Source organism: Candida theae (genome assembly GCF_024610275.1).
Source record: "Candida theae strain CBS 12239 chromosome Unknown scaffold39, whole genome shotgun sequence".
In the NCBI taxonomy this organism is placed as follows: domain Eukaryota; kingdom Fungi; phylum Ascomycota; class Pichiomycetes; order Serinales; family Debaryomycetaceae; genus Lodderomyces; species Lodderomyces theae.
The window spans coordinates 56,433-82,788 of NW_026261368.1; the positions used below are offsets into that span (position 1 = coordinate 56,433).

Sequence of the window (26,356 nt, forward strand, 5' to 3'; positions counted from 1 at the left end):
GAGTACTGTCACTACTTTTAAATTTGATTTTTACAAGTCACTCATGAGAGCTTGCTACTGGTTCCAGATAAAATAGTAGCTGTTTTGAATAGACGTAATTTCTCTATTAATACAACTCTGCCTCGAAGAAAACCCCCACGAGAGTTGCCATTCTAGCTCTATTCATACTAATATGCATCGCAATCATCAATGGCCTCCTTGCTGTCTCCCCCCCCCCCTTCTCGGAAACAGTGCAGCCCCTTCCCTTCCGTTGCATCAACAGAATGTGTTGCGTATGCACGCCTTGATGGAAAAGGTTTTCTCGGAGATGCACAAAAGTGTAGACTACACAAAACTACAAATTGGGGGATCCAGCCCCTTGTTGGCCCCACACCCAACACCCCACGTCACCCCACATCCATGTCTCCTAAAACAATGGAGTTGATAACCTCCAAAAGTAAAAAAAAAAAAACAAAAAAAAAGGGAGGAGTTTGTTAACTGACGTTGAAATCACAATTGTCTCTTATCGGAAACACTTTTGTCTTATGCTCCCCATGTCCTCTCCTCATCTGATAATTTCTGCAAAATTTCATCAAGGATTTGAAACAATAAATGTTTATTCAACTGATTGATCTGCAACATCAGAAATAGGGTAGATGCGGCTGTGGTGGTGTTTTCAGTCCCAAAAACCCTTGACCAAGTCTCGGTCATAAATGTGTCGAATAGCTGTTTTGCATCATTGTAGGTCTGGAGCTTTTGCAGTGTCGTTCTCACCTCTGGTTCCAATTTAAATTTTCCATCAGGGAAAAGCCGTTCACGTAATATCCTCAACCAGTTGTCAACACTACCTTTATTCAAATGAGTATGGACAACCTCATAAACTTTATTCTCAACAGCAGTTCCAAAAAACTGTTGAAGAATTACAACCAACGCCCTGCCCTTTAACCAATGGAGGTTGAAAAGGGTGATTATCATGTCACATATAGGCTCAATAAAAAGTGGTTTATTTGTTGGCTTTTCGTCAAACTGAAGCAACTCTTTCTCCATCACTCGCCTATTCTCCAATACTTCACCACTGCCATCCGGCAGCGTAAGTGTCTGATTGTATGCCATAGCCCTATTCCCGGAAGAACCCAAATACCACTTGTACCCAAATAACGCTGATAATTTTCTGGGTCCGTCAAATCGCTGATACCTTCCCAATTGAAAATTCTCTGAAGATAAAAAGGACCTAAATGCCATATCTGAGCAAACTTCAGGTATTTCAATGAGCGATCTCAAGTAAACTTCAAGTTGACGTCTCCTATTCTCAGTGATATTCTTTTGCTGAAATTTCAAAACTTGAATCGATTTTTGTGGGAAACTTAGCGCTGAAACTTGAGGATAACGACGTTTTAAATACCCATGCAATCTGTGGAATTGACTGTATCTTCTTGCAACAACCCAGCCAGCCTTGACGACGTTGGGCTCTTCAGTTGAAAATTTCTGAACCTCAATAATGTACAACACAAACTCCTTGGTCTTTTCACTGTGGTGAACAATCGACAGTATTGTAACTTTGGATTTGCCAAACAAACTATTGTCGCTCTCTTGAACAATATACTGCTGTTTCTGTAACTCCTTAAAAGCAATGTCTCTTTGTACACCATTTCTCGATTTAAGCAACACTTTTAGTTTCGATTGATTGTTCGTCAATTGGGCTTTACTTATTAGTGGTTCAAGGTAGAGGAGCTGCCGTTGAAGATTGTCAATTTCATTTTCAATTTGAGGTATTTTCTCAGTCAAATTCAAATTACCAGGTCCTGCTAATTCCATACTCTCACTACCTTCCTTCAAAATCACTGAATCGGTGTCAGTGTCTAAGCCATCCGAGTCTTCGTCATCGTCTGAAGATACCTCATCATCCTCAAATAGTCTCGAATACCGATCATTTCTATTAAATACTGCACGGTCTTTGAGATCGGACATTGAGTGCGGGCTACCCACCTCTGCAGAAATATTTTCCGACGCAAGAGACTTTTGGTCACTCATTATTGCAGCAAGTTTGTAGTCAATCTGGTTAATAACATCTTTGTCGTCTTCAGCCGTAATCCTCCAACTTTCATGGTTAGCATCCACTGACTTGGAGAAACTTGAATAAAATTCAGTCAGTAATTCCACGAATACCTCCTTTTGCAAATGCAAAAGAGCATCCTTGCAATCCAGAGGGCACCGAGAGTCAGCCATGAACTCGCTTGAATTCAATTGTTTGAATTTCCCCAAAACCGCATCATCAATATGAATGAGACCGGAATCAAAGTATTTTTCTTTCATGTATATGCACTCTTGCGCCGTGAGATTTAAAGCCTCTGGGGTTTGAGAATTTTCCAGCAACGGAGACTTTGACTGCTCCACCTTTGTCCAAAATTCTAACAAATGCGACTTGTTTTTGCTACTTAAATACCGCGTGAAGGTAGCCAGTTCACCAGGTGATTTGAGCACACCAACAAGCTTTTCCAATTGAGCAGACTGTATAGACTCCTTGTTACGGTGAACTACCGTGTCTTCTTTGAACTCGTCTTGTACGAAAATGTCTTTCAAATCCTGCTCTACCTCGTTCATGGTACGGTCAGGGACACTTGTCTTCGAAGCAATCGACGACATTGTATGCTCTTCCAAAGCAGATCGCAACTCCTTCACCTGGTTTCTGCGCATCAAACTGTCACCGATAAACTTGACAAATTGCATATTTATAAAATCGGCATCAGTTATTAAATTGAAAATATTGTCCAATATTGTACAGGCTAAAATCTCGGTGACCAACATTGCCACAACCTCATTCGATTTTTCGCCATCTGAAAGTACCTTGGATATGAGTTTTCTCATTTGACCTCTCAAGTACGATTTCTCTCGAAAATTTGCTTCCCTTGTTTCCATTTGCTCGACTGTTACTCCCACATGCAAGTTTCCATCATTGAAAGTTGAGAGTAGCTCCATATAATCATCCTCGCTTGAATTTCCCAGATCATTATTCTGTCGCCGTTTCTGAGCCTCTATAAAAGCTACATAGTGGTTGTTGAACAAGGGTAGGAATTTCAAAGTAATGAGTTTTGCAAAGTCTAGTTTCTGAAGCTTCCTGGTGAGGCCCTGGATAACATATGAGACCTCAGACTCAATATCGTCGGCAAACAAGGTAGATGAGCTGATTGTGGAAAACCAAGAGTTGACAAACTCATTGATAATCAAACTTATCAACTGTGATAAGGGTTCTGAAATCGCCTCGGATCTAAGGTCTCCTTTCAGATGTCCCTTTCGGAATAGCTCAGTTTCTCTTTCCCATCGGCTACGACAGGTGAAATGGAATCGATGTGTTTTATTAGTCCTTGAGTCATGAGGTGATGGCCATTTAATCGTAATATAAAAGTACCCAACGATTGCAAGAATAAATCCAAGTGCTAACGGTATCATTGTAATTGGATAAAAGTAGAAGCACAGTAGGCCAGTAACAATCCCCAAATGAAACCACATGCGAGACATAGGGCAACTTTTGTTGCACTAGGGTGACGTAGAATATCCTTTGGCTTATGGCGAGAGACACTTTTGCTGTGAATGTTTACTTTTCTGTTTTTAATTTCCTTATTGTGTAATCACACGTAATTTCGTCTAATACGTTTCTATAACCATGCTAAATGCCTATGTTCTATGAAAAATTAAATGACCAGGTAAATTGAAATTGAGTCTCTTACCTCTTCTGATATCTGTTTTACTTTCTCTTAACTCGTTAGACTGACTGTAGGTTCCCTTTTCCGCCTCTTCTTGCCCTTCTCGAGAGCTGGATCACTTTCCCTTGTCCATCGCTTCTTGCAGCTGAACTCTTCCTTCTTGTCCTTCTTGTCCTTCTTGTCCTTCTTGTCCTTCTTGTCCTTCTTGTCCTTCTTCTCTTTCTTGTCCTTCTTGTCCTTCTTCTCCTTCTTGTTGCTCTTTTCCTCTTTTGTTGTCGCCTTCAGCTTAATACTTGTCAATTTTTCCATTTCAGTAGCAGCTTTTGCTGCTAAATCTGTAACATGAGCTTCCTGTATGTGGTCTTTTTTCCCTAGTGTGCCCTCTAGACCCTTTCCTTTCACAAACATTCGATATAGGGGGGACATATTCCTGTTCAAAGTTTTCAACACGGTTTCGTTATTATGCTTGAAAGAAACACCATCTGCCTTGTTTTGATTATTAACTTCCAACCCCTTCAATTGTCCATCAAATAGTTTTTCCCACCACATATCAGCGTGATTCGAATCGTGCCCTAGACCTTTACTATCCTTCTTGTGTTTGACCAAAATGGGTTTCTTCAAACCACCTTTTTTCAAGGGTTCCCCTTCTGTCCATCCAAAAGACTGTAGATAAACTTTGGCATCCATATTTAAGTGACTATTTGGCTATGTGGGTCCATCAACGACTGTGCTGCAACTGATTTGATGCGATGGAGTTTCTGAATTTTTTTTTTTTTTTTGTTTTTTTTTTTTTTTTAACAGACCACAACTTTGTGTCCAGTAGACAACGAAGAATGACTTCTCTCGACTTTCTGTTTGTCTTTCTTCGTTTCGTCCTTGTTAATTGACTCAACAAGCCAACCACAGCCTGATATGAGCCTAATAGGTCTAATTGACGAGTTCGAAGTCGCAATCAATCAGAATCCGTATCTACCAGAAAACTATGACAAAATATTAAGTAGGCTCCAAGTCTTTCCTGACACTGCTCTACTAATCAACAAGATTTACAAGGAAAAAGTGAAATACTTTAGGCTTCGTCAATCGGAACTTAACAACTGGCTATTTGAACTACGAACCATTGAGGACGTTCGAGAGCGATCCACCTTGGAGTATGCATTTTATGAGACAATAATTGATGATTACCCAACTGTAAATATAGTGACTGCAATGCTAGAGTTGGCCAGTCAACTATTATCGAATGAACAAATTACTGAAGATGAATATCGAGCATTGGTTTCTAAAGGTCTCAAGCTTTGCGGATATGATTTTGTCAACGGGAATGATATTTGGAGGGTAAGCTTGGACTTGCTTTTGCAACGTTTTCTCAAAAGTAACGACGTCACCGACTTGGATACCTTGATCAAGTTGCATTTGAAAAGGTTGAGTTACCCTCTCCAACAATTAGATGAATCATTTGAGGAGTTTTCGTCATTGGTTACCAAATACAAGATCGAAGATTATGATCAATTGATTCAAGTTGCAAATAAAGTGTACTCCACCACTAAGCAGAAGTTACCTCATTATGAAAAGTTTGAATTGCAGATTAAGGATGCACCCGATAACTTTGCTCTATGGGTTGAGTACATGGAGGCCGTTTATAAATATCAACCCAACTTCACCCACATTTTAACAATACTCGCAAGAGCAACACAAACTGACCTTTCCTTTTCAAACAATGGCCAGCAACTTTGGATGTCAGTTCTTTACATGTTATACTCCTCAGAGGATGTAGACGACATAGTCTTGACCTCGTTGCTTGAGCGGTATCTCAGAACATTTCCATATTCCTGCGCTGCATATGCCGAAAATATAAAGAATTGTATTGCATTAAAAGAGGCTGGCAGGCAGAAGTTCATTGACATCGAAAACAGAATCAGAGCAATTGATTTGCGAGGAAGTTCTGACTATATAGATTGGAAGCTTGTGGCGCTTTCTATGATGCATTATAAATACCAAATTGGATTGGCCCAAGACAGCTTTGAGTCACTCGATTATGTATTTGATACTATGGTCAAGTATGCATTGGAAAATAGGGATCGTTTCCACTCCGTGGAGAAATTGGCAGTTTCGCTATACATCTCGTTGGGCAAGTTTTCTCGTGCAATGGAGGTGATTTTATCAATGTTTCAAACTTTCCCAACAGAAGCAAGCGTCTGGCTATATGGAATTCGTTGCTTCATTGAGCACGATGTTGATCAAGAGCGTATAAGGGAAACATTTAAGAAAGCTTTGTCGCTTTCTGATAAACTCGACTCGCCTGAAGATTTGACGGAAGAATGGCTATTGTTTGAACAAGTGCAAGGAAATATTGCTTCTTACAGAAAAGCTGTAATTGTTTGCAACAAAACTCTACAAGCGTTTGTAGAATCCAAGGCGAAGGAAGCTCCCATGCAACCGGTTCTACATGTTGACAGAAAGAGAAGTCACGATATGTCAGAAGAGCTCATGAGATCAAGGGAGGAGTTTGCAGTTCAAGTGAACAACTTACCCGTTGATGCGACGGAACAAGATTTAAAAAACTTCTTCACTGGTTGTGGTGAGATCCGTGAAATATACTTTATCGAACTCAACGGCACGAAACAGGCCGTGGTTGAATTCTCCAATGAGCTTGATGTGTTTTCAGCAATGACACGAACTCACAAGTATATCGGATCTAATGAGATAACTGTGGTAAAAGTGGAAAAGACCCTTTTGTTTGTCAACAACTATCCCAGCACATTCAGCCAACAGGATGTGAGAAACATGTTTGCACTGATTGGCCCAGTAGTCAGCATTAGATTCCCATCACAACTAAAAAACAAAGTCCGTAGGTTTTGTTACGTACAGTTTGCTAGATCCCAAGATGCTGAAAAGGCAATTGCCTTATACGATGGGCAGACATACCAAGACGAGAATCTCCACCAGGTGTTTTCTTGGGAAGTAAAGTACTCAAGACCTCAAGAGAGGAAGGATCGAACTACACCTATTTCTGAACGTAAGCTCCGTGTGTCCAACATAGCCTTTTCAATTACGGAGGACGAGTTGAGGAACGAGTTCTCGCAATGCGGTGAGATTGACCTGATAGCTATGCCCAAGGCTGTCTACGATACTAAGAAGCGTCGCTTAAAACATAATGGTGGATTGGCTATAATTACTTACAAGGATGCAAGTAGCGTCGAAGATGCATTAAAGAAGAACGGAGTTGCCTTGAAAGGAAGGACCATCAATGTTTCCAAGCAACAGCCCCACACCAATTGGACACCTGACGACTTTGACACAATTAGATCTATTGGTCTCGCCAATTTAGACCCTTCATTAAACACGTTTCAAGTGAAAAATCATTTGGAGAGAAATTTTGGACAGGTATCGAAAATACTTTTGTTGCCCAATTATGGATCAGCCTTGGTTGAATTTGTGTCGGCCAAAGACAGTGGTAAGATATCGTTAGGTTTCAGTACGATACAGATTGATAACTACCAGGTTCAAGTCACCACTAAGGAATCAATAATCGGTGTTATCAACTCAAGCTCCATTAGCAATAATACTGAACCTGATCCAAGTGAGTCCAATTCCAGACCTGTGTTGGTCCCCACATCTATCAAAAGAAGAAGAGTCTAAAATGTATACCTTCTCAATATGGATATATTATATTTACGCCGCCGAAAAATCTCTCGACTCTGTAGAAAGAGCTAAACGTGAGTCAAAGAAAACGAAACAAAAGTAAAAAAAACGGAAAAAAAAAATAAAAAAAAAAAAATAAAAGAAAAGAAAAATCTCGATCTGAAAATAAATTTTTCACCTTTAAACCACACCACCATTCTGCATCAACGATGAGTGTTACATTTGAAAAGACGTTCCGTAGGGATGCCTTGATTGAGATTGAGAAGAAGTATCAAAAGAAATGGGAGGAAGACAAAGTGTTTGAAATCAACGCCCCAACTTTTGAGGAATGCCCCACGGACAACATCGATGAGGTGAGAGAGAAATACCCCAAATACTTTGCTACCATGGCTTACCCTTACATGAACGGTGTTTTGCATGCGGGCCACGCGTTTACTTTATCCAAGGTTGAGTTTGCCACAGGATTTGAAAGAATGAATGGAAAGCGGGCATTGTTCCCTTTGGGATTTCATTGTACCGGTATGCCGATCAAGGCAGCGGCCGATAAAATCAAGAGAGAAGTGGAATTATTTGGACCCGACTTTGCTGGAGCACCTGCAGAGGACGAATCTATTGAGCAAAAAGTGGAAACTAAAGCCAAGAGAGAAGATGTGACCAAGTTCAGCTCTAACAAGTCCAAGGCAGCTGCCAAAACAGGAAGATCCAAATTTCAGTTTGAAATCATGTTGCAATTGGGTATTCCAAGGGAAGAGGTTGCAAAATTTGCCAACACGGATTACTGGCTTGAGTTTTTCCCACCTTTGTGCCAAAAAGATGTTTCTGCCTTTGGCTCTAGGGTTGATTGGAGACGTTCCATGGTTACCACCGATGCTAACCCATACTATGACGCATTTGTCAGGTGGCAAATCAACAGATTGAGAGATTGTGGTAAGATCAAATTCGGAGAGAGATATACCATTTACTCTGAGAAGGACGGCCAAGCTTGTTTGGACCATGATAGACAATCAGGTGAGGGTGTGACGCCACAGGAATATGTTGGTATCAAAATCAAGGTTGACGAGTTTGCTCCAGCCGCAGAAGAGGTTTTGAAGAAGGAGAATGTTGACTTGAACAATAAAACGGTTTATCTTGTTGCCGCTACATTAAGACCCGAAACTATGTATGGTCAAACAACTTGTTTTGTGAGTCCAAAGATAGATTACGGTATATTCGATGCTGGAAATAACGAGTACTTTATCACAACAGAGCGTGCTTTCAAAAACATGTCGTTCCAGAATTTGACTCCAAAGAGAGGTTATTATAAACCCATTGCAACCATTAACGGTAAAGCCTTGATTGGCTCAAAGATTGATGCTCCTTTGTCGCAAACCAAGAATTTGAGAGTCTTGCCTATGGAAACTGTGAAGGCCACAAAAGGTACTGGTGTTGTTACGTGTGTGCCCTCAGACTCTCCAGATGATTACATCACTACAAAGGATCTTGCAAACAAACCAGAGTATTATGGAATCGAGAAAGAGTGGGTACATACCGATATCATTCCTATCGTACACACTGAAAAGTATGGAGACAAGTGTGCTGAGTACTTGGTAAACGAGCTAAAGATCAAGTCACCTAAAGACGCATTGCAATTAGCTGAAGCAAAGGAGTTAGCCTACAAGGAAGGTTTTTACAACGGTACCATGATGGTTGGTAAATATAAAGGCGAGAAAGTTGAGGCAGCAAAGCCAAAAGTTAAGGCCGATATGATTGCTTCAGGTGACGCATTCGTGTATAGTGAACCGGAAAACCAGGTCATTTCAAGATCCGGTGATGACTGTTGTGTTTCTTTGGAAGACCAATGGTTTATTGATTACGGTGAAGAGGTTTGGTTGGGTCAAGCTTTGGAGTGCCTCAAAGATATGGAATTGTTTTCTAGTGAAACAAGAAACGGCTTTGAAGGTGTCTTTGCTTGGATGAAGAACTGGGCAGTCACTAGAAAGTTTGGATTGGGAACTAAATTGCCTTGGGACCATCAATATTTGGTTGAATCGTTATCGGACTCAACAGTTTACATGGCTTACTACACTATTGATCGCTTCTTGCATTCAGACTACTATGGGAAAGTTCCAGGAAAATTCAACATAAAGCCAGAGCAATTGACCGACGAAGTTTTTGATTTCATCTTTACTCGTCGTGATGAGGTTGAAACTGAAATTCCACTTGATCAGTTAAAGGAGATGAGAAGAGAATTTGAGTATTTTTACCCATTGGATGTGAGAGTTTCGGGTAAGGATTTGGTTCCAAATCACTTGACTTTTTTCATTTACACTCACGTAGCTTTGTTCCCAAAAAGACTTTGGCCAAAAGGTGTCAGAGCAAATGGACATTTGTTGTTGAACAATGCCAAGATGTCGAAATCCACTGGTAATTTCATGACTTTAGAGCAGATCGTGGAGAAGTTCGGAGCTGATGCATCTAGAATTGCCATGGCGGATGCAGGGGATTCGGTAGAAGATGCAAATTTCGACGAGGCCAACGCCAATGCTGCCATCTTGAGATTGACAACATTGAAAGATTGGTGTGAGGATGAATTGAAGAACCAGAATGAGTTGAGAACTGGCGATTACGATTCCTTCTTTGACGAGGCATTTGAAAATGAAATGAACGAGTTGATTGAAAAATCTTACTACCAATACACTTTGAGCAATTACAAGCAAGCATTAAAGTACGGTTTATTTGACTTCCAGATTGCAAGAGATTTCTACAGAGAGTCGGTCAACTCTGCCTCAATTGGAATGCACAAGGATCTCGTTTTGAAATATATCGAATATCAAGCATTACTTTTGGCCCCTATCGCCCCTCACTTTGCTGAATATCTTTATAAAGAAGTGTTGGCAAAAGAAGGAAGTGTTCAAACTGCTCAGTTCCCTAAGCCTTCCAAGCCTGTGTCCAAGTCCATTTCTGAATCTTTGGAGTATGTGAGACATGTAGCTCGTGCCATTCGTGAGGCCGAAGGTTCTGGTTTGAGAAAAAAGAAGGGTAAAGCTGATTTGGAAACAGGAGATTCGGTCAAATTGACAATCTTGGTTTCAAACACTTTCCCTGACTGGCAAGAAAACTATATTGAATTTGTGCGTGAGTTGTTTGATGCTCAGAAACTTTCTGATAACAACTTGATCAAGGAAAAGGTTGGTAAGGACATGAAGAGAGCCATGCCTTTTATCAACCAGTTGAAAATCAGGCTTAATACTGAAGATCCAAAGATTGTGTTCAATCGTAAATTGAACTTCAACGAGGTAGACACTTTGAAGAAGGTTGTAAATCTCATCAAGAACTCGCCCTACTCGATCAAGGTCAAGGAGTTGCAAATCATTGCGTTTGATAACGGAAGTGAAAACGGGAAGGACGTTTTGACTGGTGGAGATGTTGTCGTTGACATCAGGGGCAAGGTTAAAGATGCTGCGGTCCCCGGTTTCCCTGGAATTTCACTCAAGAAAGTTGAGGCTTGAGGACGTTATCTTAGATTTATAGAAATTTAAAGTACTCATAGTTTGATTCGTCGTAAAAGGATGATTCCTGCCTTTGTTATTTTCACTAACCCCCCCCTCCAGTCTAATTCACGTATCAAATCAAGTTGGAAAAGGGAAAAACAAAAAAAAGAAAAAAAAAAAACATATTAAAAACATCTGTTTGAAGGACATTCAAAAACTCAAAAGATATAGTAGTTATCGAAGAAAAAGAGCTCAACACCAGTTTCAATAACAGTTAATCAACTCGCAAGGCATTTCAAGTACTTTGTTTTGAACCCGTGGTAGCACAGAAATAAAAGAGCAGAGTTCTTTGCTAAGTTGAGTATTGTTCAGTATATTTCAAGTTGAGGACAATCATTTTAACGTCACCAAGTATACAAAGACACATAGAGTTTGTATTTTGAACGTTTGCTGCCAAGTATCTGCTATCTCCCAAAAATTCTTGTTTAGATCACGAATAAATCTGAAGAGATGGATTGCAACAAAGTGTCTGATTTTGTTTACCCTCTTAGTGATAAGCCCGCCAAGTTTGAATACAAGCTAGTCAACCAAAATGGGAAGTTGGCTGAGGTCCCACTACACAAGGAGTATCAGAGGCTCTCATTGTTTGAAGAGAAGCAGCCCTTCTGTCAACAGGAAGTAACTGCGGAATGCTTAGAATCGACCGACCGTACCGTGGCTGCTGAACACACACATGAAAACTCTCGGAAGAGAAATGCTGGTGATGACGATTCGGCGGAGAGAGATAGTATGATCTCTTGCGAAGACATAACTTCTTCGGACACAGACTCCAACACTCAAGTTTCGGCCCTGTCACGCGTGCATTCTTATCGCACAAATGGCCTTTTACATCCACCAACTAAGAAGAGATTGACCTCAGGGTATGATCTGATAGGTTCGGCCAGCTTCCAAGTAGAGTCACCAGGCAGTATGTCCACTGCAATAGTGCCTGGCGTGAATAGCAACATGAGCACAGTGGATGTTAGTGACAATGGGCGAGATATGATGGCAAATATGCAAAGTCAGGTTAGCACCAGTCACAGTTTAGGAGAGGGTATTAATGACAACAACAACAACAACAACAATATTAACAGCAATCAAACTGGTAACCTCGTACGAGACCAGCTACGTCGTCCAAAGACACCAAATACAATGAACTCTCCTAGTCAGACCCCAGTGTCGGATATGGAAGAGGACCCGATTCAACAGTTACCACTACCTTCGCCGAGTGCATCTCCTATTCAGCTGGATCATGAAAATGATGACGATGTATCTTCTGAAACTCCTAGAAGAATGGGCCAACGGTTGAATTTAGAAATGATTGAGAGTCATATGGCAAGTATTCCAAGCACTCAAGCTGAGTTGATCAACACAATAAAACATTTATCGCAGTTTCTCTCACCACAAAATCAAAACCATTTGATTTTCCGGTTGTTGCAGAAAACAAATCGGTCCTCGTTGAGCACGTTTAATGGTTTGCTACATGATTCCTTGAAACGTGACTTACTTGGCAATTTACCAATTGAAATCGCGATGAAAGTTTTGTCATATCTAGACGCTGACACGCTTCTTTCAATATCTGAAGTGTGCAAAAAGTGGTTCAAAATCATCAACAATACTGCTTTGTGGGCCAATTTATTGAAAAGAGACAAACTTATAACTGATGAAAACGTCATCAAGTATGAACTAAGCGATACCACAGAGCTACTTAGCGAATGGTGTACACTACCTGACGACATTAACCCTGCCCAGGTGTTGTACAAGAAGCGGAGGATGATTGTTAATAGGTGGCTTGATCCTAAATTCAAACCAAAAAGAATAAGTGTCAAAGGGCATGGCAATAAAGTGGTTACTTGTTTACAACACGACGAAGAGAAGATTGTCACTGGTGTCGATGACAAATATATTCTCATATACAGCACGCAAACGGGCCAGTTGACGAAAGTATTGGAGGGTCATGATGGGGGAGTGTGGGCTATGAAGTACTACAAAAACACTTTGGTGACTGGATCTACCGACAGATCAGTTCGAATTTGGAACATGGCTACTGGGAAATGCACACACGTGTTTCGTGGGCATACCTCTACCATTAGATGCCTCGATATAATAACCCCATCGGTTATAGGAAAAGATGCTCATGGGGAAGATATTGTTTTCCCGGAACATCCATTGTTGATTACGGGATCTCGTGATCACAATATTCACGTTTGGAGACTACCTATTCTACAAGAAGATGCTGTCGATGAAGTCACGTTTGATAGCGGGGAAAGTGAAAACCCGTATTTAATAGCAGTTCTCACAGGCCATACTCAATCGGTGCGCTCCCTTTCAGGATATGGAAATATTATCATTTCTGGTTCGTACGATTCTACAGTGCGCATTTGGGACTTGCTTGATAACGGGAGATGTAAACACATTTTACAAGGTCATCAAGACAGGGTTTACTCAACAGCAATAGACTTTGACAGAAAAGTTTGTTTTTCAGGATCGATGGATTCCACTATAAATATTTGGAATTTTGAAACTGGCGAGTTGTTGAAAGTGTTGGAGGGACACTCCTCGTTGGTTGGGTTATTAGCTTTGGTGGACGGTGTATTGGTATCTGCTGCTGCTGATGCATCGCTTAGAATCTGGGATCCTGCGACTGGTGACTTGAGAAGCAAGTTGAGAGGACATGCTGCTGCTATAACATGTTTTGAACATGATGGGTTGAAAGTGGTTAGTGGAAGTGAAAAAATGCTCAAGTTGTGGGATGCTCAACGCGGTGAATTTGCTAGAAACTTATTAGATGATGTAACAGGAGGAATTTGGCAAGTGAGGATCGATTACAAGAGATGTGTTGCCGCTGTGCAAAGAGTCAACAGCGCTGACGAAGGTGAAACGTATATCGAAATTTTGGATTTCAGTGAAGTTCCAAACTTTCAAAGTTGACGATGAGCTTATAGTTGATAACATTTGTATGATGGAATGCCAAATAAGACGGGAAATTTTTGTTGCTAAAAACTGCTCTATGGCTGTAGATTCTTAGATAGATAATCGCAGGTGAAAATAAAAAAAAAAAAAACAAAAAAAATTAAGTTGAAAATTTGGTCAGTTTTTCAATTCCAGATCCACGCTATCAACAAGCTAAAAAATGTCTAGAAGACCAGTGTTGGAAGAAGTAGACGACGATGAGATTGACAATCTCGATATGGATATTGCAGAGTTCGATCCTAACTTGAAGACTCCAGTGGCTCCAAAGAGACCTGAACCTACAATTGTTCGTTCGCAAGACCAAAATCAAGAACCACCCTTGTTTCCTCAAACACCATTTGGAAATGTTGCTCCTCCGTCCGCACAACAACAGTCACAACAACCTTCAACTAGAAGTAATATTCTTGATCCTGAGAACTTTACTCCCGAACAAAAAGCCCAATTTGAAAAGTTTCAAATTATATATCCATGTTATTTCGACATAAATCGTTCTCATAAAGAAGGAAGGCGAGTCAGTATTGACCGAGCAGTCGAAAATCCGTTAGCTATAACCATATGCGATGCATGCCGCGCATTACAAATCCCGGCATTACTAGAATTGGACAAGACGCATCCTCAGGATTTTGGCAATTCTGGACGAGTAAGAGTATTATTGAAGGACTTCAAGAACGACAACAAACCCATTGATCCGAAACTTGCCACCAAGAGAAGTTTGTACAACAAGATTGCGGATTACTTGGCGGACCACCCAACAAGTTTAGATAGTGTGGGTGCCAAGAGTGGAATTGCCATTCCTCCAGATTTCCAAAGAGATTTTAAAGTGGAGGAGATTCCCAAGGTCAAGGGTTTTAGGATGAACACGATTGTTCCTATTCATTCCAACTTCACTATGAAACACCCCATGACCAAGAGTATCTATGACGTTGAGCCTGAGACTAATGCAAACGCAATTCAAAACAAGCCAAATGTGCCAAAGGCACCCAAGAAGAAAATAATGAAAATTCGTGGATGATGAACACAATGCTAAACTGCGGGGTGGGGATCACACTATATATACATATACATATACATATATATATATATATATATACACTATGTTTAGGCGCCATATTTGCTTCTGTACTCTTTAATAGATTTCAAATCGGCGTCGCTTATCTTGCCCTGTAAAATTGTAATGATCTCAGCTAAGCTTACAATTGACAATACAGGAATACCGTATTTTTCGCTGACTGCCTTAGTTGCAGACTTTGTGGTATCTGTGACTGTCGTTTCTTGTCTATCCAAAGCAATGATACAGCCGACACATTGACCTTTTTCCTGGGCAATTATTTCAAATGCCTCATTGATGGCGGTACCTGCAGTAATCACATCATCAATGATCAAGATTTTCTTATCTGCCAACGGGCACCCGACAATTGATCCACCTTCACCATGATCTTTCTTTTCCTTTCTATTGAAAGAGTATCCAGTATCACCATAATTTTCAGGATCCAACTCTGCTAATTTTGCAACAGTAATTGCAGCCAATGGTATACCTTTATAGGCAGGGCCAAATAAGATATCGAATTTCAATTTGCTCTCAATGATTGCTTCGGCATAGGCAGTTGCCAAGCTTGATAACAATTTCCCGGTGCTGAATAAACCCAAGTTGAAGAAATACGGTGACTCACGCTTAGATTTGAGGGTGAATTTGCCAAACTTCAAAGCTTGTGAGTCCAAGGCTAATTGCAAGAAATCGGATTGGTATTTAGAAGGCATTTAGTGGATAAGGAGTTGCTACGGAAAGAGAGAGGAGGGAGGAAGGGAAGGGGGAAAGGGTCCCCTATATGATGGTTGTAGTAAAGATAACGCCGCGCCGGACAAATCACAGTGCAAGGATTCGCTGTGCTCATCGAATTTTGGTCGTGTGCGAGAAATTTTTAATTGTAGTCACAAACATTTGTATAATGAATCAGAAACGGGCTCTATCTAGAAGAGACTTTCTTGTGTTGTCACAATTGACTGCAGATGTGCTAATGTGGTAGTAGTATCAATGGAGATCGAAAGGGTTAAGTAAGGCTCAAGTGAAATGGTGTATCAACGTTTCAATATTTGCATCAATATGATTGCAAAAAAAAAAAAAGTAGAGTGTGAAGAGGTGTTCTGGAGTGCAGTGTGAGTGGTCATCGTGAACTATTCATCGAATCATTTTCAATGTCATAGTCAACGTTAAGAAATCCGGTAAAAAATTGATTCCAACTCTCATCTCCGTGGTTGTCGGAGCCCTGGAAGACAAGGACTAGGGGAGATCGTACCATTCTCCCTATACGAACAGGAGGGTAGCGTAAACGATGGAAAAGAACACGACAGATATTCTTAATCTTTGTGATACATATTTTTCCCTCACCATTGCACGTGCACTGTTTCTATACTGTCTCTTCTTAGCGTTGGCTATTGTTCTACACCACACTACTTTCTCCCTTCTTTCTTTCCTTCTTTCTTTGAAACCTCTTCNCTTGTTTTGTGTGAACTAGTGTAATTTCGACTCCACGTTGTTCATTGACATTGGCTAATTACAATTTAGGTGTGTGGATCAACTAACAGAAACTACTTGAATGACTGTCGAGAAAGATTTCAGCGGTGTATAGACAACGACGAATCGGTATAGAGTAAATACGGCACAGATTGAACAACACTGGATCTAACAATTTGAGCTTGAACCAACAACCAACAACCAAGGAACAGCGTGGGAGGTAAATGTGTGGCACACGCACACACGCGCACTACTACAGTAGAAGTCATTCACAACACAAAAAAGAAAAACACAAACACACACACACAAAAATCAGACACAACAAACAACAACAAAAAAATTTTCACTTTGACTCAAGGTACACTACCCTTACTCTGTCTTTGTATTATTACTATTATTACTATTTTTATTAAGATACAAAACGGGTAATTGACTTCGGTTCACACGCTCCTCAATTTAAAACTCTGGCTTTTTTTTTTCAACAAATTTACGCCTTCAATTTATACCCTCTTCTTCTTCTTCTTCTTCTTTCTTTCAAAGCTTTAGTTTTCATTTACCTTGTTCTAATAAAACTAATCTCATTTTTTCCAATAAAAATGGTACAATCATCTGTTTTAGGTTTCCCACGTATTGGTGGCCAAAGAGAATTAAAAAAAATCACTGAATCTTACTGGGGTGGCAAAGCCACTGTGGACGAATTGTTGGCCACTGGTAAGCAATTGAGAGAACACAACTGGAAGTTGCAAAAGGATGCTGGTGTTGATGTCATTCCATCAAATGACTTTTCTTACTACGACCAAGTTTTGGACTTGTCATTGTTGTTCAATGCTATTCCAGAAAGATACACCAAGTTCGACTTGGCCCCAATTGATGTCTTGTTTGCCATGGGTAGAGGTTTGCAAAGAAAAGCCACCGATTCCACTCCTGCTGTTGATGTCACTGCTTTGGAAATGGTTAAATGGTTTGACTCTAACTACCATTATGTTAGACCAACTTTTTCACACTCTACCGACTTCAAGTTGAACACTGCCGCTGGTATCAAACCAGTTGACGAATTCAACGAAGCCAAGGCTTTGGGTATCACCACTAGACCAGTCATTTTAGGTCCAGTCTCTTACTTGTTTTTGGGTAAGGCTGACAAGGATTCTCTTGACTTGGACCCAATTTCTTTGTTGCCAAAATTGTTGCCAGTATACAAGGAATTGTTGTCCAAATTGAAGGCAGCCGGTGCTGAAGAAGTTCAAATTGATGAACCAGTCTTGGTTTTGGACTTGCCAGAATCAGTTCAATCAAAATTCAAGGAAGCTTACGATGCTTTGGCCACTGCTGAAGCTCCAAAACTCATCTTGACCACTTACTTTGGTGATGTTAGACCAAACTTGAAGGCTATTGAAAACTTGCCAGTTGCTGGTTACCATTTCGATTTTGTTAGAGTCCCTGAGCAATTGGACGAAGTTGCGTCAGTTGTCAAAGGTGACCAAACATTGTCAGTTGGTGTTGTTGACGGTAGAAACATTTGGAAGACTGACTTCTCAAAGGCCTCTGAAATTGTCAACAAGGCCATTGAAAAAGTTGGTAAAGACAAGGTTGTTGTCGCCACTTCATCATCGTTGTTGCACACCCCAGTTGACTTGGAATCTGAAGCTAAATTGCCAGCTGAAATCAAGGACTGGTTTTCTTTTGCTACTCAAAAATTAGATGAAGTTGTCACCATTGCCAAGAACGTTTCTGGAGAAGATGTCTCCAAGAAATTGGAAGCTAATGCCGCTTCCATCAAGGCTAGAAAGGAATCATCAATCACCACCAACCCAAAGGTTCAAGAAAGGTTAACCACCATCAACGAGTCCTTGTCTACTAGAAAGTCTCCTTTCCCAGAAAGATTGGCTGAACAAAAGAAGAAATACAACTTGCCATTGTTCCCAACCACCACCATTGGTTCATTCCCTCAAACTAAAGACATCAGAGTCAACAGAAACAAATTTGCCAAGGGACAAATCACCGCTGAAGAATACGAGCAATTCATCAACAAGGAAATTGAAACTGTTGTCAGATTCCAAGAAGAGATTGGCTTGGATGTCTTGGTTCACGGTGAACCAGAAAGAAACGATATGGTTCAATACTTTGGTGAACAATTGGATGGTTTCGCTTTCACCACTAACGGTTGGGTCCAATCATATGGTTCCAGATACGTTAGACCACCAATCATTGTTGGTGATGTTTCAAGACCAAAGGCTATGACTGTCAAGGAATCAGTTTACGCACAATCTTTGACCAAGTCTCCAATGAAGGGTATGTTGACTGGTCCAGTCACTATCTTAAGATGGTCTTTCCCAAGAGACGACGTTTCCGGTAAGCTTCAATCATTGCAATTAGGTTTGGCCTTGAGAGATGAAGTCAATGATTTGGAAAAAGCTGGAATCACTGTTATCCAAGTTGATGAACCAGCTATCAGAGAAGGTTTGCCATTGAGAGCAGGTAAGGAGAGATCTGATTACTTGAACTGGGCTGCTCAATCTTTTAGAGTTGCCACCTCCGGTGTTGAAAACTCCACCCAAATCCACTCACACTTCTGTTACTCAGACTTGGACCCTAACCACATCAAAGCATTGGATGCTGATGTTGTCTCCATTGAGTTTTCCAAGAAGGACGACCCACACTACATCCAAGAGTTTGCTGAATATCCAAACCACATTGGTTTAGGTTTGTTTGATATCCACTCACCAAGAATCCCATCTAAACAAGAATTCGTTTCAAGAATTGAAGAAATCTTGAAGGTTTACCCAGCTGATAAATTCTGGGTTAACCCAGATTGTGGTTTGAAGACTAGAGGATGGCCAGAAGTTAAAGAATCATTGACCAATATGGTTGATGCTGCTAAAGACTTCCGTGCTAAATACTAAGCTTTTCAAACACGCGCACCCTTTGGGGTGTATGTGTTCAATCTGCATTGATTCAATTCTCTTGAATGTTGATGTGTGGTGTCATTATACTGTTACATTTTATTCAACATTAATGTAATTTCAAACTGTTATCTTTATTAACGAAGCTGTTATGAAAAAAAGAAAAATTTTTTTTTTTATATTATTATTATTATTATTCATTTTATACTTTGCATCACTTGTGATTGCATCTTGTCATTAGTCATTATTAGGTTCAACATCGGTTCATTATATAGTTTAATATACTTTCGTGGTGTATTAAGAAAATGTGTGTGTTTCACTGTAGATCTTTTGGAGGAGAGAGAGAGAGAGAGAGAGAGTTTGTGTGTGTGTGTGTGTGTGTGTATGTGTGCCACAAAGATGGTGCGTTTGCCATCAAACAAAAAAATAGAAAATAAAAAATGAATGTGCTCTCTCTGTCAACTTTTCTCTCCAGTGATAGCAAAGGTGGTACATCAATTGCACTTTAAGTATAAACCTACGCCCTTTCTACTTTAACTATGTCAGAAGATAATTCACACGTAGCTGAATTCATATCAATTACCAATGCCTCGAAAAGTTTAGCTGAACAGTACTTGCAAAGGAACGACAATGATTTAGTTGAAGCAATTGAGGACTACTATGCCAATTCTGAACAAGTGCCACAGCATCCTCCCGAGCAACACGAGCCACCTTTTCTCCCACAAGGATCCAGCTCAGCAAGTAGCCGTTCTGGAGCTACTTCCAAAAAGAGAAAGGCACAAGGCGGCATTAAAACATTCCGGGATTTGAACAACGAAGATGATGAACTGGAAGACGACAGCACCAGTAACAATTTCTTTACTGGTGGTGAAAAATCAGCATTACAGGTAGAAGACCCCAACAAGGATAGAAATAATGGAGATCAAAATTTGATTGAACAGATTTTCCAAAGAGCCAGGGAACAAATGAATACTCCCGATGATCGTCCAAGTGCCCAACAGCAGCAGCAGCAGCAGCAACAATCATCATCACAAGCAGCAGCACACTTTTCTGGAACCGGATTCAAATTGGGGGATGGAACTGTACCAAGCGAACAGATTGAGGACCCACATGCACAGGCAAGAGAGTTGTTGAATCGATTCCGTCCTAAAAAAGTTAATCGCGAAATCACCTTTTGGAGGCAAGGTTTTACGGTTGGCGATAGTGAGTTGTACAGCTACGACGATGAAAGGAACAAGAGGATATTGAGTGAAATTGAGCAAGGAAGGGTTCCCATTACCATTTTGCAAGTGGACCCTGGTGATGATGTTGACGTGACAGTTTCGAAAAGGACCGACGAAGATTATAGACCTCCCAAGAGGAAAGTTGGAGGGTATCACGGATCAGGGCATAGGCTTGGGTCTCCTGTACCTGGTGAGCCAATTGTTACTGAGACGAAGGCGGACTCCGAAAAGGAGGCAAAACCAGTAGACGCCCAACCGAAATCCGCCGATGAAGGGGAAGGTGATACGGCTATTCAAATAAGGTTTGCCAATGGGAAGAGAGCCTCACATAAGTTTAATTCGGATGATTCAGTTTCCGTGGTTTATGATTACGTGAGAGGCCATGAATACAATGCTGACAATAGAGGTAGAAATTTCGCGTTGAGTCATGCATTCCCGGTTAAGCCCATTGAAGAGAGTAGTGAGGTATCTATTGGTGACGCAAAGTTGAAGAATTCTGTCATTGTGCAGAGATGGGTATAAATAGAGTTTTTGTATACTTGTGTATTTGTATAGCGTGACGACCCTTCACTAGCGATGCAGTAAAAAAAGAAAAAAAATAAAAAATAAAATAAATATTGAATAGGAAATTTTGCAGACAGGTACTCTACAAAGTTAGGCTCTGCTTCTTCATACACCAGCATTTATCGTAAACCAATGATACGACCACAGTTACATATATGATGCTACGATACTACACTATACCCAGGTTGCGACATATGCGACAGTTGCGACCGAGACACTACCACAAAACTCTGTACAATGTTGGGTTTATGAAAAATCTTTCAGTCGGGTCTAAGGTATTTGAAGACGGAGTGCTGACTCTGGGAGAGAGGATAAATCAACACGTATATGACATTGCTAGCGAGCACTATCGTCGGCTAGGTCATTTTAGCGAAAGTGGTGTCTCGAGTAATGGATATCTTTTACCAGAACCGGCACCTGCCACTGCACCTCCAATGACTCCACCAATGGATTTCCAAAATATAGTCAGGTCTAACAAGTACAATGTTCCACAAATGGGGTCGTTTGTTGAGTTTCGAAAACAAAACCAGATGAAAGTGGGAGTGGTTTTACAAGATTCACAGGCCAGGTTCGACGAGAGGTTAAATCACCTTATAGTGCTAACTCATGATAATGAGATACTTCAAGTCAAGCCTCTACAAGTCAAGTTTCATTTGTATAAATTCATCCCTGATGGATGGGTAGACTATACAAAGATATTAACTGAGCGTCACAACCCGTCTCAGCCAGATCGTCACAGAGTTGTTTCACTCATTAACAAGTTCTTGTTTGACACAGTCCACTGCAAGAGAAGAATATCGTCTCGCATGGATACAGTGTTTAGCCAACTTACACAAGATAGAATTAGACCTGTTTCGTTATTGGAGATTGTGGACCTTATGGAATACCAAGAGTCGGACGTGGCGAGAATCAACGCATCGCTATATTTTCAATTGGTTTTACTTTACGCGATTCATGCAAACATGCTTAGCTCTTGTCAATGGGTGGTTCCTAGCTACGTTGGTGACTCACCTACGAATATTTTTTTGTGGGAACATTCAAATAATTATCATTCGGCATCACAATATTTCGTCAATGCACAAGATGCTTGGCTAAGCATTTATCGATTTAGTCAAAGGGTCTCAAGTGGGGATCAGATACAAGATGCAAACGCGTTTTTGAAAAAGTTGAAGGGTGTATCTAAAGAGGAAATGAAGACATATTTGAATGTCTTTGAGGGAAGGCATTTTGTGGAGATTCTCATGGCAATGAAATTTGCTGTAGTCTATCCCCACAGCGATATCATGAAAGATCTTGCTAAGCTAGATGTATTTGGCAGCAAGCCTTCGTCATCCGACATACATCGTCTCCTTGTTGACTTGAAAGTCTATGATGACACCACTACAATATCTGACGTTTTCTTGTCACTGGGATTATTTGGAACTTCAAGAGATTTGAGTGTGACTTCTGTGGACCAGCTAAACTCCAAGGTACCAGTATCCTTCAACATAAGGGACAATTTCAAACATTTGAGGTCACGAAGAAACTATTACCAGGACCATGTCATTTATGGGCTATTAGATGAAGGAGAGAACGCTGCTAGTTTTGGAATATCCCTTGAGTCTTTGAATTCCAGAAAGCACTTGATCAATGTACATATTCCTGATTTGATCACTCATATTTCACCGGAAAGCAATACTTTTAAGTCGATTTTCGGGAATGGGTGTCTTGCTGAGACTTTGACACATCTATGCAATAATGAGAACTGGCATAATTTGTATCTGAGGAAAGTTTTGCGAGATAGGAAATTTCACAACTATAACAATTTTAGTGAAAGTGAAGAGATATGGAGTGACGCCATTGATATGGAACGAGGCACCAATAAGAAAAGACGAGGAATTTCGAAATCCACTTGTCTAACTATCTCCTTTGAGTACAACTCCTTTGAATCAAACCCATTCGAAAAACTCGATGGTAAAGTGTCAGTTAGTTTTGATTCCATCTCCAATGTGAATATCAAAAATGTTAGCAAGACAACGTTGCAAAAATGTCTCACCGGACAGTTGGAGCCTTCGTTCTTCAAGTTGCTTCGGCGCAAACAACGCATAGAGCCTAATGATAAGGGTCAAGAAACTTCATTAAACAAGACGGACATCCACAATATCAACTACATTAGCGGTGTTTTACGTACCTTCCAAAAGGTCAGGGAGCTCGATGGTGCTGCAATATCCCTGAGAGGTTCCTTGTTTGATGGCGTTATCATGAAAACTGAAAAATGCGAAGATGCTAATAGCTTGAAAATTGACATTTCCAAATCGCAACTGTCTGGTGCAACTACGCAAGCTGATTTTCTACACAAAGAGGCTAGAATATTATCTGGTTTTTTAGCTTCGGCATTCTCAAATCAAACTCAGATTCCACTTCTAACTCGTTCACAAGAGCTTAACAACAATGATTTTGAAAGTGACAGCGTGCTCGTGCAACACGAAAATATCATGATTCCTGTTTATGAATCTCAAAAATACGCTCATAGTATCATGGCCAAAGATGAAACAGGGTGCATTTCGCCAAATGCAAGACTCATTTCACAGAATTATCTTGCACCAAAATATGCAACGACTGAACATGAGCGAAATGTACCTTTAGGTTTACCTATGGGATACGCAGAAGTACTTAACATTTTCCACTCAGGCGAAGCTCTCCTTAACCAATTTCAGCTCCTTTCGTATGCCCAGAACGACTTCCAAAGAACACTATTGACAAGATACGAATACCTTGATTTTGTTGAAAAGTTCAACCATTTAAAGAGCCTTGGGTACAATATGAATGGCCCTTTACCCGATCGCAAGCTCAATGTGTTAATGAATGCTGCAGATTTCAGCGACTTCAAAACAGTTTGGCAGTATCGTATGCACAAATTTTGGGTCCTCATGTGGCTTCGACAGAAGCAAGCTGAAAATGATTTGCCAGATGAGGGTAGATTTGAGTGTATCACCACTAATGTTGAAATTTTGGACGCTTACAAAGTATGCAAAGTTTATTGCTTGGAGCTAGGAATTGAGGTTGATGCTCTATGTCAACCTGATCAAGCGATCACCGTTGGCACCACGTTGGTCTGCGATGACATCTTGTACTTGGATGCGATAGGAGGATTTTGCATGTTAGATGGTAGAGGGGATATACGTATTTAAGTAGTATTGATTATATCGTATGGCCAGTGCAGCATTCCCAGTTACCGTTTTTGCAATGCAAAAAGTCTAGATTGTTTAATTAGTCATACCTCACAGCTCTTTCTTTCTTTCTCTTTCTCTCTCTCTTTCTCGTTGCCAAAATTCTATTTGCAACAAATTTTTTTCTTTTTTTTTTTTCCTTCATCAAAACTCTTGACATTGAAGGAGTATCTAAGCAAAATGGTATGTTGGCACCATTTCCTGTGTAATCTCTACGACTACTAACTTTTGGAACGTAGTTGCAACCAGTTCAACCGTCAATTGAAACCTTGACTAAAACCATAAAGTCGAACTCCGCTTCTTCTCCGAACCCACCCAATTTGTACCCGATATACAAATATGTGGCCCATAATGATGTTTCAATTCACCAAGCCTACCTCAGGTTGGCCAACATAAATGACAAGGACAGATTGCCCTCGTTTCTTTTTGAGTCGTCCGTTCATGGAGATACTGTCGATCGTTATTCATTCATTGGAATCAACCCATCGAAAGTGATAAGAACAGGCGATGATCCTAGTAAATTTAGTTCTGAATTTTGCGATGTAGATCCAATAACGGTGCTACAAGAGGAATTATCACATTACAAACAGGCATCATTACCTGGTCTACCCAAATTTAGCGGAGGCGCGACTGGATACATCTCGTATGATTGCATCAAGTACTTTGAACCTAAAACGAAACGACCATTGAAGGATGTACTTGAATTACCAGAAGCTGTGTTGATGTTTTGTGACTTGGTGGTGGCATTTGACCACGTATACCAAAGATTCCAGATCATATACAACATCAAAGTAGATCAATCTCACGATTTGGAAGAAGAATACAAGAAGGGTGTATCAAAAATTGGCGAGATTGAAAAACTCTTGTTGAGAGATGTATCGAATGAGGAGATTTTCCCACATCAGGGACCAATAAAGTTGAATCAAGATTTCACTTCCAACATTGGCCAGGAAGGATATGAAAAGCATGTTTCAAATTTGAAGGCACATATATTGAAGGGAGATATCATCCAAGCAGTCCCTTCCCAAAGAATTGCTCGTCCTACTGAGTTACACCCTTTCAACATCTACAGACATTTAAGAACGGTTAACCCATCGCCTTACTTGTTCTACATTGATTTGATTGATTTTCAGATAATTGGAGCTTCTCCAGAATTGTTGGTGCAATCCGATGTCAATGGAAGGGTGGTTACTCATCCTATTGCCGGAACTATCAAAAGAGGCAAAACAAATGAAGAGGATGAAAAGAATGCTGAAATATTGAGGTCCAGTTTAAAAGACAGAGCCGAGCACATTATGCTTGTAGACCTAGCACGTAATGATGTGAACCGGGTTTGCAAACCTGAAACCACAAAGGTGGATAAATTGTTGACCATTCAGCGATTCTCACACGTGATGCATTTGGTTTCTGAAGTTAGTGGTACATTGCGTGAAGAACAAACCAGATTTGATGCATTCAGATCAATATTTCCAGCCGGGACTACCAGTGGAGCACCCAAAGTGAAGGCTATGGAACTCATCGCTGAATTGGAGAAGGAGAAAAGGGGTGTTTATGCTGGTGCAGTGGGACACTGGGGCTATGACGGAAAGACAATGGACACCTGTATCGCCTTGCGAACAATGGTGTTCAAGGATGGTGTGGCGTACTTACAAGCGGGTGGAGGAATTGTTTTTGACAGTGATGAGTACGAAGAGTACATGGAGACAATGAACAAGATGAGAGCAAACAACAACACCATTGTGGAAGCGGAGATGATCTGGGCTGACAAAGTTGGGACAGTAGAGTAAGCTATGTGTATATAGGACTGTCATCTCAAAAACTTCGTATTGTTACAATACTTTGAAACGGGTCTGCACACGACCACATATGAAATATTACACGCATCACATGACCTGCTCTCTATATCTGCACCCACACCGCAGTACATTTGCCATATATTTTATTTTTTTTTTTTACCTTTTTTTCTCTTGAGTTCACTTTTCGTTGAAAACCCCCCAAAATGTTGTTCAAACCGATGATCATCTTGAATAGAGGGTGCATTTTGACTTTAACGAACCTAGCAGACATTTTGACTACAAATTTCGACAAGAAAGATTTCACAATACCCCAAATTTTTTGACCAATAGTATCTCCATCAGATTCCACAC

The 26,356-nt window shown here is 40.5% G+C and overlaps 9 protein-coding genes across 9 annotated transcripts; 6 read left to right on the top strand and 3 right to left on the bottom strand. All coding sequences in view use genetic code 12, as the record gives it.

Moving 5' to 3' along the window:
* Positions 1 to 522: 522 nt before the first annotated feature.
* On the bottom strand, positions 523 to 3,426 carry KGF57_001177 (uncharacterized protein; the record flags this gene model as incomplete). Its single annotated transcript, XM_051750355.1, has 1 exon — positions 523 to 3,426. One exon carries the CDS (start codon positions 3,424 to 3,426, stop codon positions 523 to 525), a length of 2,904 nt encoding a protein of 967 aa, XP_051610322.1.
* Positions 3,427 to 3,731: 305 nt separating this feature from the next.
* On the bottom strand, positions 3,732 to 4,367 carry KGF57_001178 (uncharacterized protein; the record flags this gene model as incomplete). Its single annotated transcript, XM_051750356.1, has 1 exon — positions 3,732 to 4,367. The coding sequence occupies one exon, from the start codon at positions 4,365 to 4,367 to the stop codon at positions 3,732 to 3,734; it is 636 nt and encodes a 211-aa protein (XP_051610323.1).
* Positions 4,368 to 4,592: 225 nt separating this feature from the next.
* Positions 4,593 to 7,316, top strand: KGF57_001179 (U6 snRNP complex subunit; the record flags this gene model as incomplete). The annotated part of the gene is made up of 1 exon (XM_051750357.1): positions 4,593 to 7,316. One exon carries the CDS (start codon positions 4,593 to 4,595, stop codon positions 7,314 to 7,316), a length of 2,724 nt encoding a protein of 907 aa, XP_051610324.1.
* A 212-nt stretch (positions 7,317 to 7,528) lies between these two features.
* CDC60 (leucine--tRNA ligase) lies at positions 7,529 to 10,807 on the top strand (the record flags this gene model as incomplete). The annotated part of the gene is made up of 1 exon (XM_051750359.1): positions 7,529 to 10,807. The coding sequence occupies one exon, from the start codon at positions 7,529 to 7,531 to the stop codon at positions 10,805 to 10,807; it is 3,279 nt and encodes a 1,092-aa protein (XP_051610325.1).
* A 492-nt stretch (positions 10,808 to 11,299) lies between these two features.
* Positions 11,300 to 13,759, top strand: CDC4 (SCF ubiquitin ligase complex subunit; the record flags this gene model as incomplete). Its single annotated transcript, XM_051750360.1, has 1 exon — positions 11,300 to 13,759. The coding sequence occupies one exon, from the start codon at positions 11,300 to 11,302 to the stop codon at positions 13,757 to 13,759; it is 2,460 nt and encodes an 819-aa protein (XP_051610326.1).
* Positions 13,760 to 13,961: 202 nt separating this feature from the next.
* On the top strand, positions 13,962 to 14,813 carry SEC65 (RNA-binding signal recognition particle subunit; the record flags this gene model as incomplete). Its single annotated transcript, XM_051750361.1, has 1 exon — positions 13,962 to 14,813. The coding sequence occupies one exon, from the start codon at positions 13,962 to 13,964 to the stop codon at positions 14,811 to 14,813; it is 852 nt and encodes a 283-aa protein (XP_051610327.1).
* Positions 14,814 to 14,899: 86 nt separating this feature from the next.
* On the bottom strand, positions 14,900 to 15,559 carry URA5 (orotate phosphoribosyltransferase; the record flags this gene model as incomplete). Its single annotated transcript, XM_051750362.1, has 1 exon — positions 14,900 to 15,559. The coding sequence occupies one exon, from the start codon at positions 15,557 to 15,559 to the stop codon at positions 14,900 to 14,902; it is 660 nt and encodes a 219-aa protein (XP_051610328.1).
* A 1,350-nt stretch (positions 15,560 to 16,909) lies between these two features.
* Positions 16,910 to 19,213, top strand: MET6 (5-methyltetrahydropteroyltriglutamate-homocysteine S-methyltransferase; the record flags this gene model as incomplete). Its single annotated transcript, XM_051750363.1, has 1 exon — positions 16,910 to 19,213. One exon carries the CDS (start codon positions 16,910 to 16,912, stop codon positions 19,211 to 19,213), a length of 2,304 nt encoding a protein of 767 aa, XP_051610329.1.
* A 539-nt stretch (positions 19,214 to 19,752) lies between these two features.
* KGF57_001185 (uncharacterized protein) lies at positions 19,753 to 25,996 on the top strand (the record flags this gene model as incomplete). The annotated part of the gene is made up of 3 exons (XM_051750364.1): positions 19,753 to 20,940; positions 21,204 to 24,139; positions 24,592 to 25,996. The coding sequence occupies 3 exons, from the start codon at positions 19,753 to 19,755 to the stop codon at positions 25,994 to 25,996; spliced, it is 5,529 nt and encodes a 1,842-aa protein (XP_051610330.1).
* Positions 25,997 to 26,356: the final 360 nt, after the last annotated feature.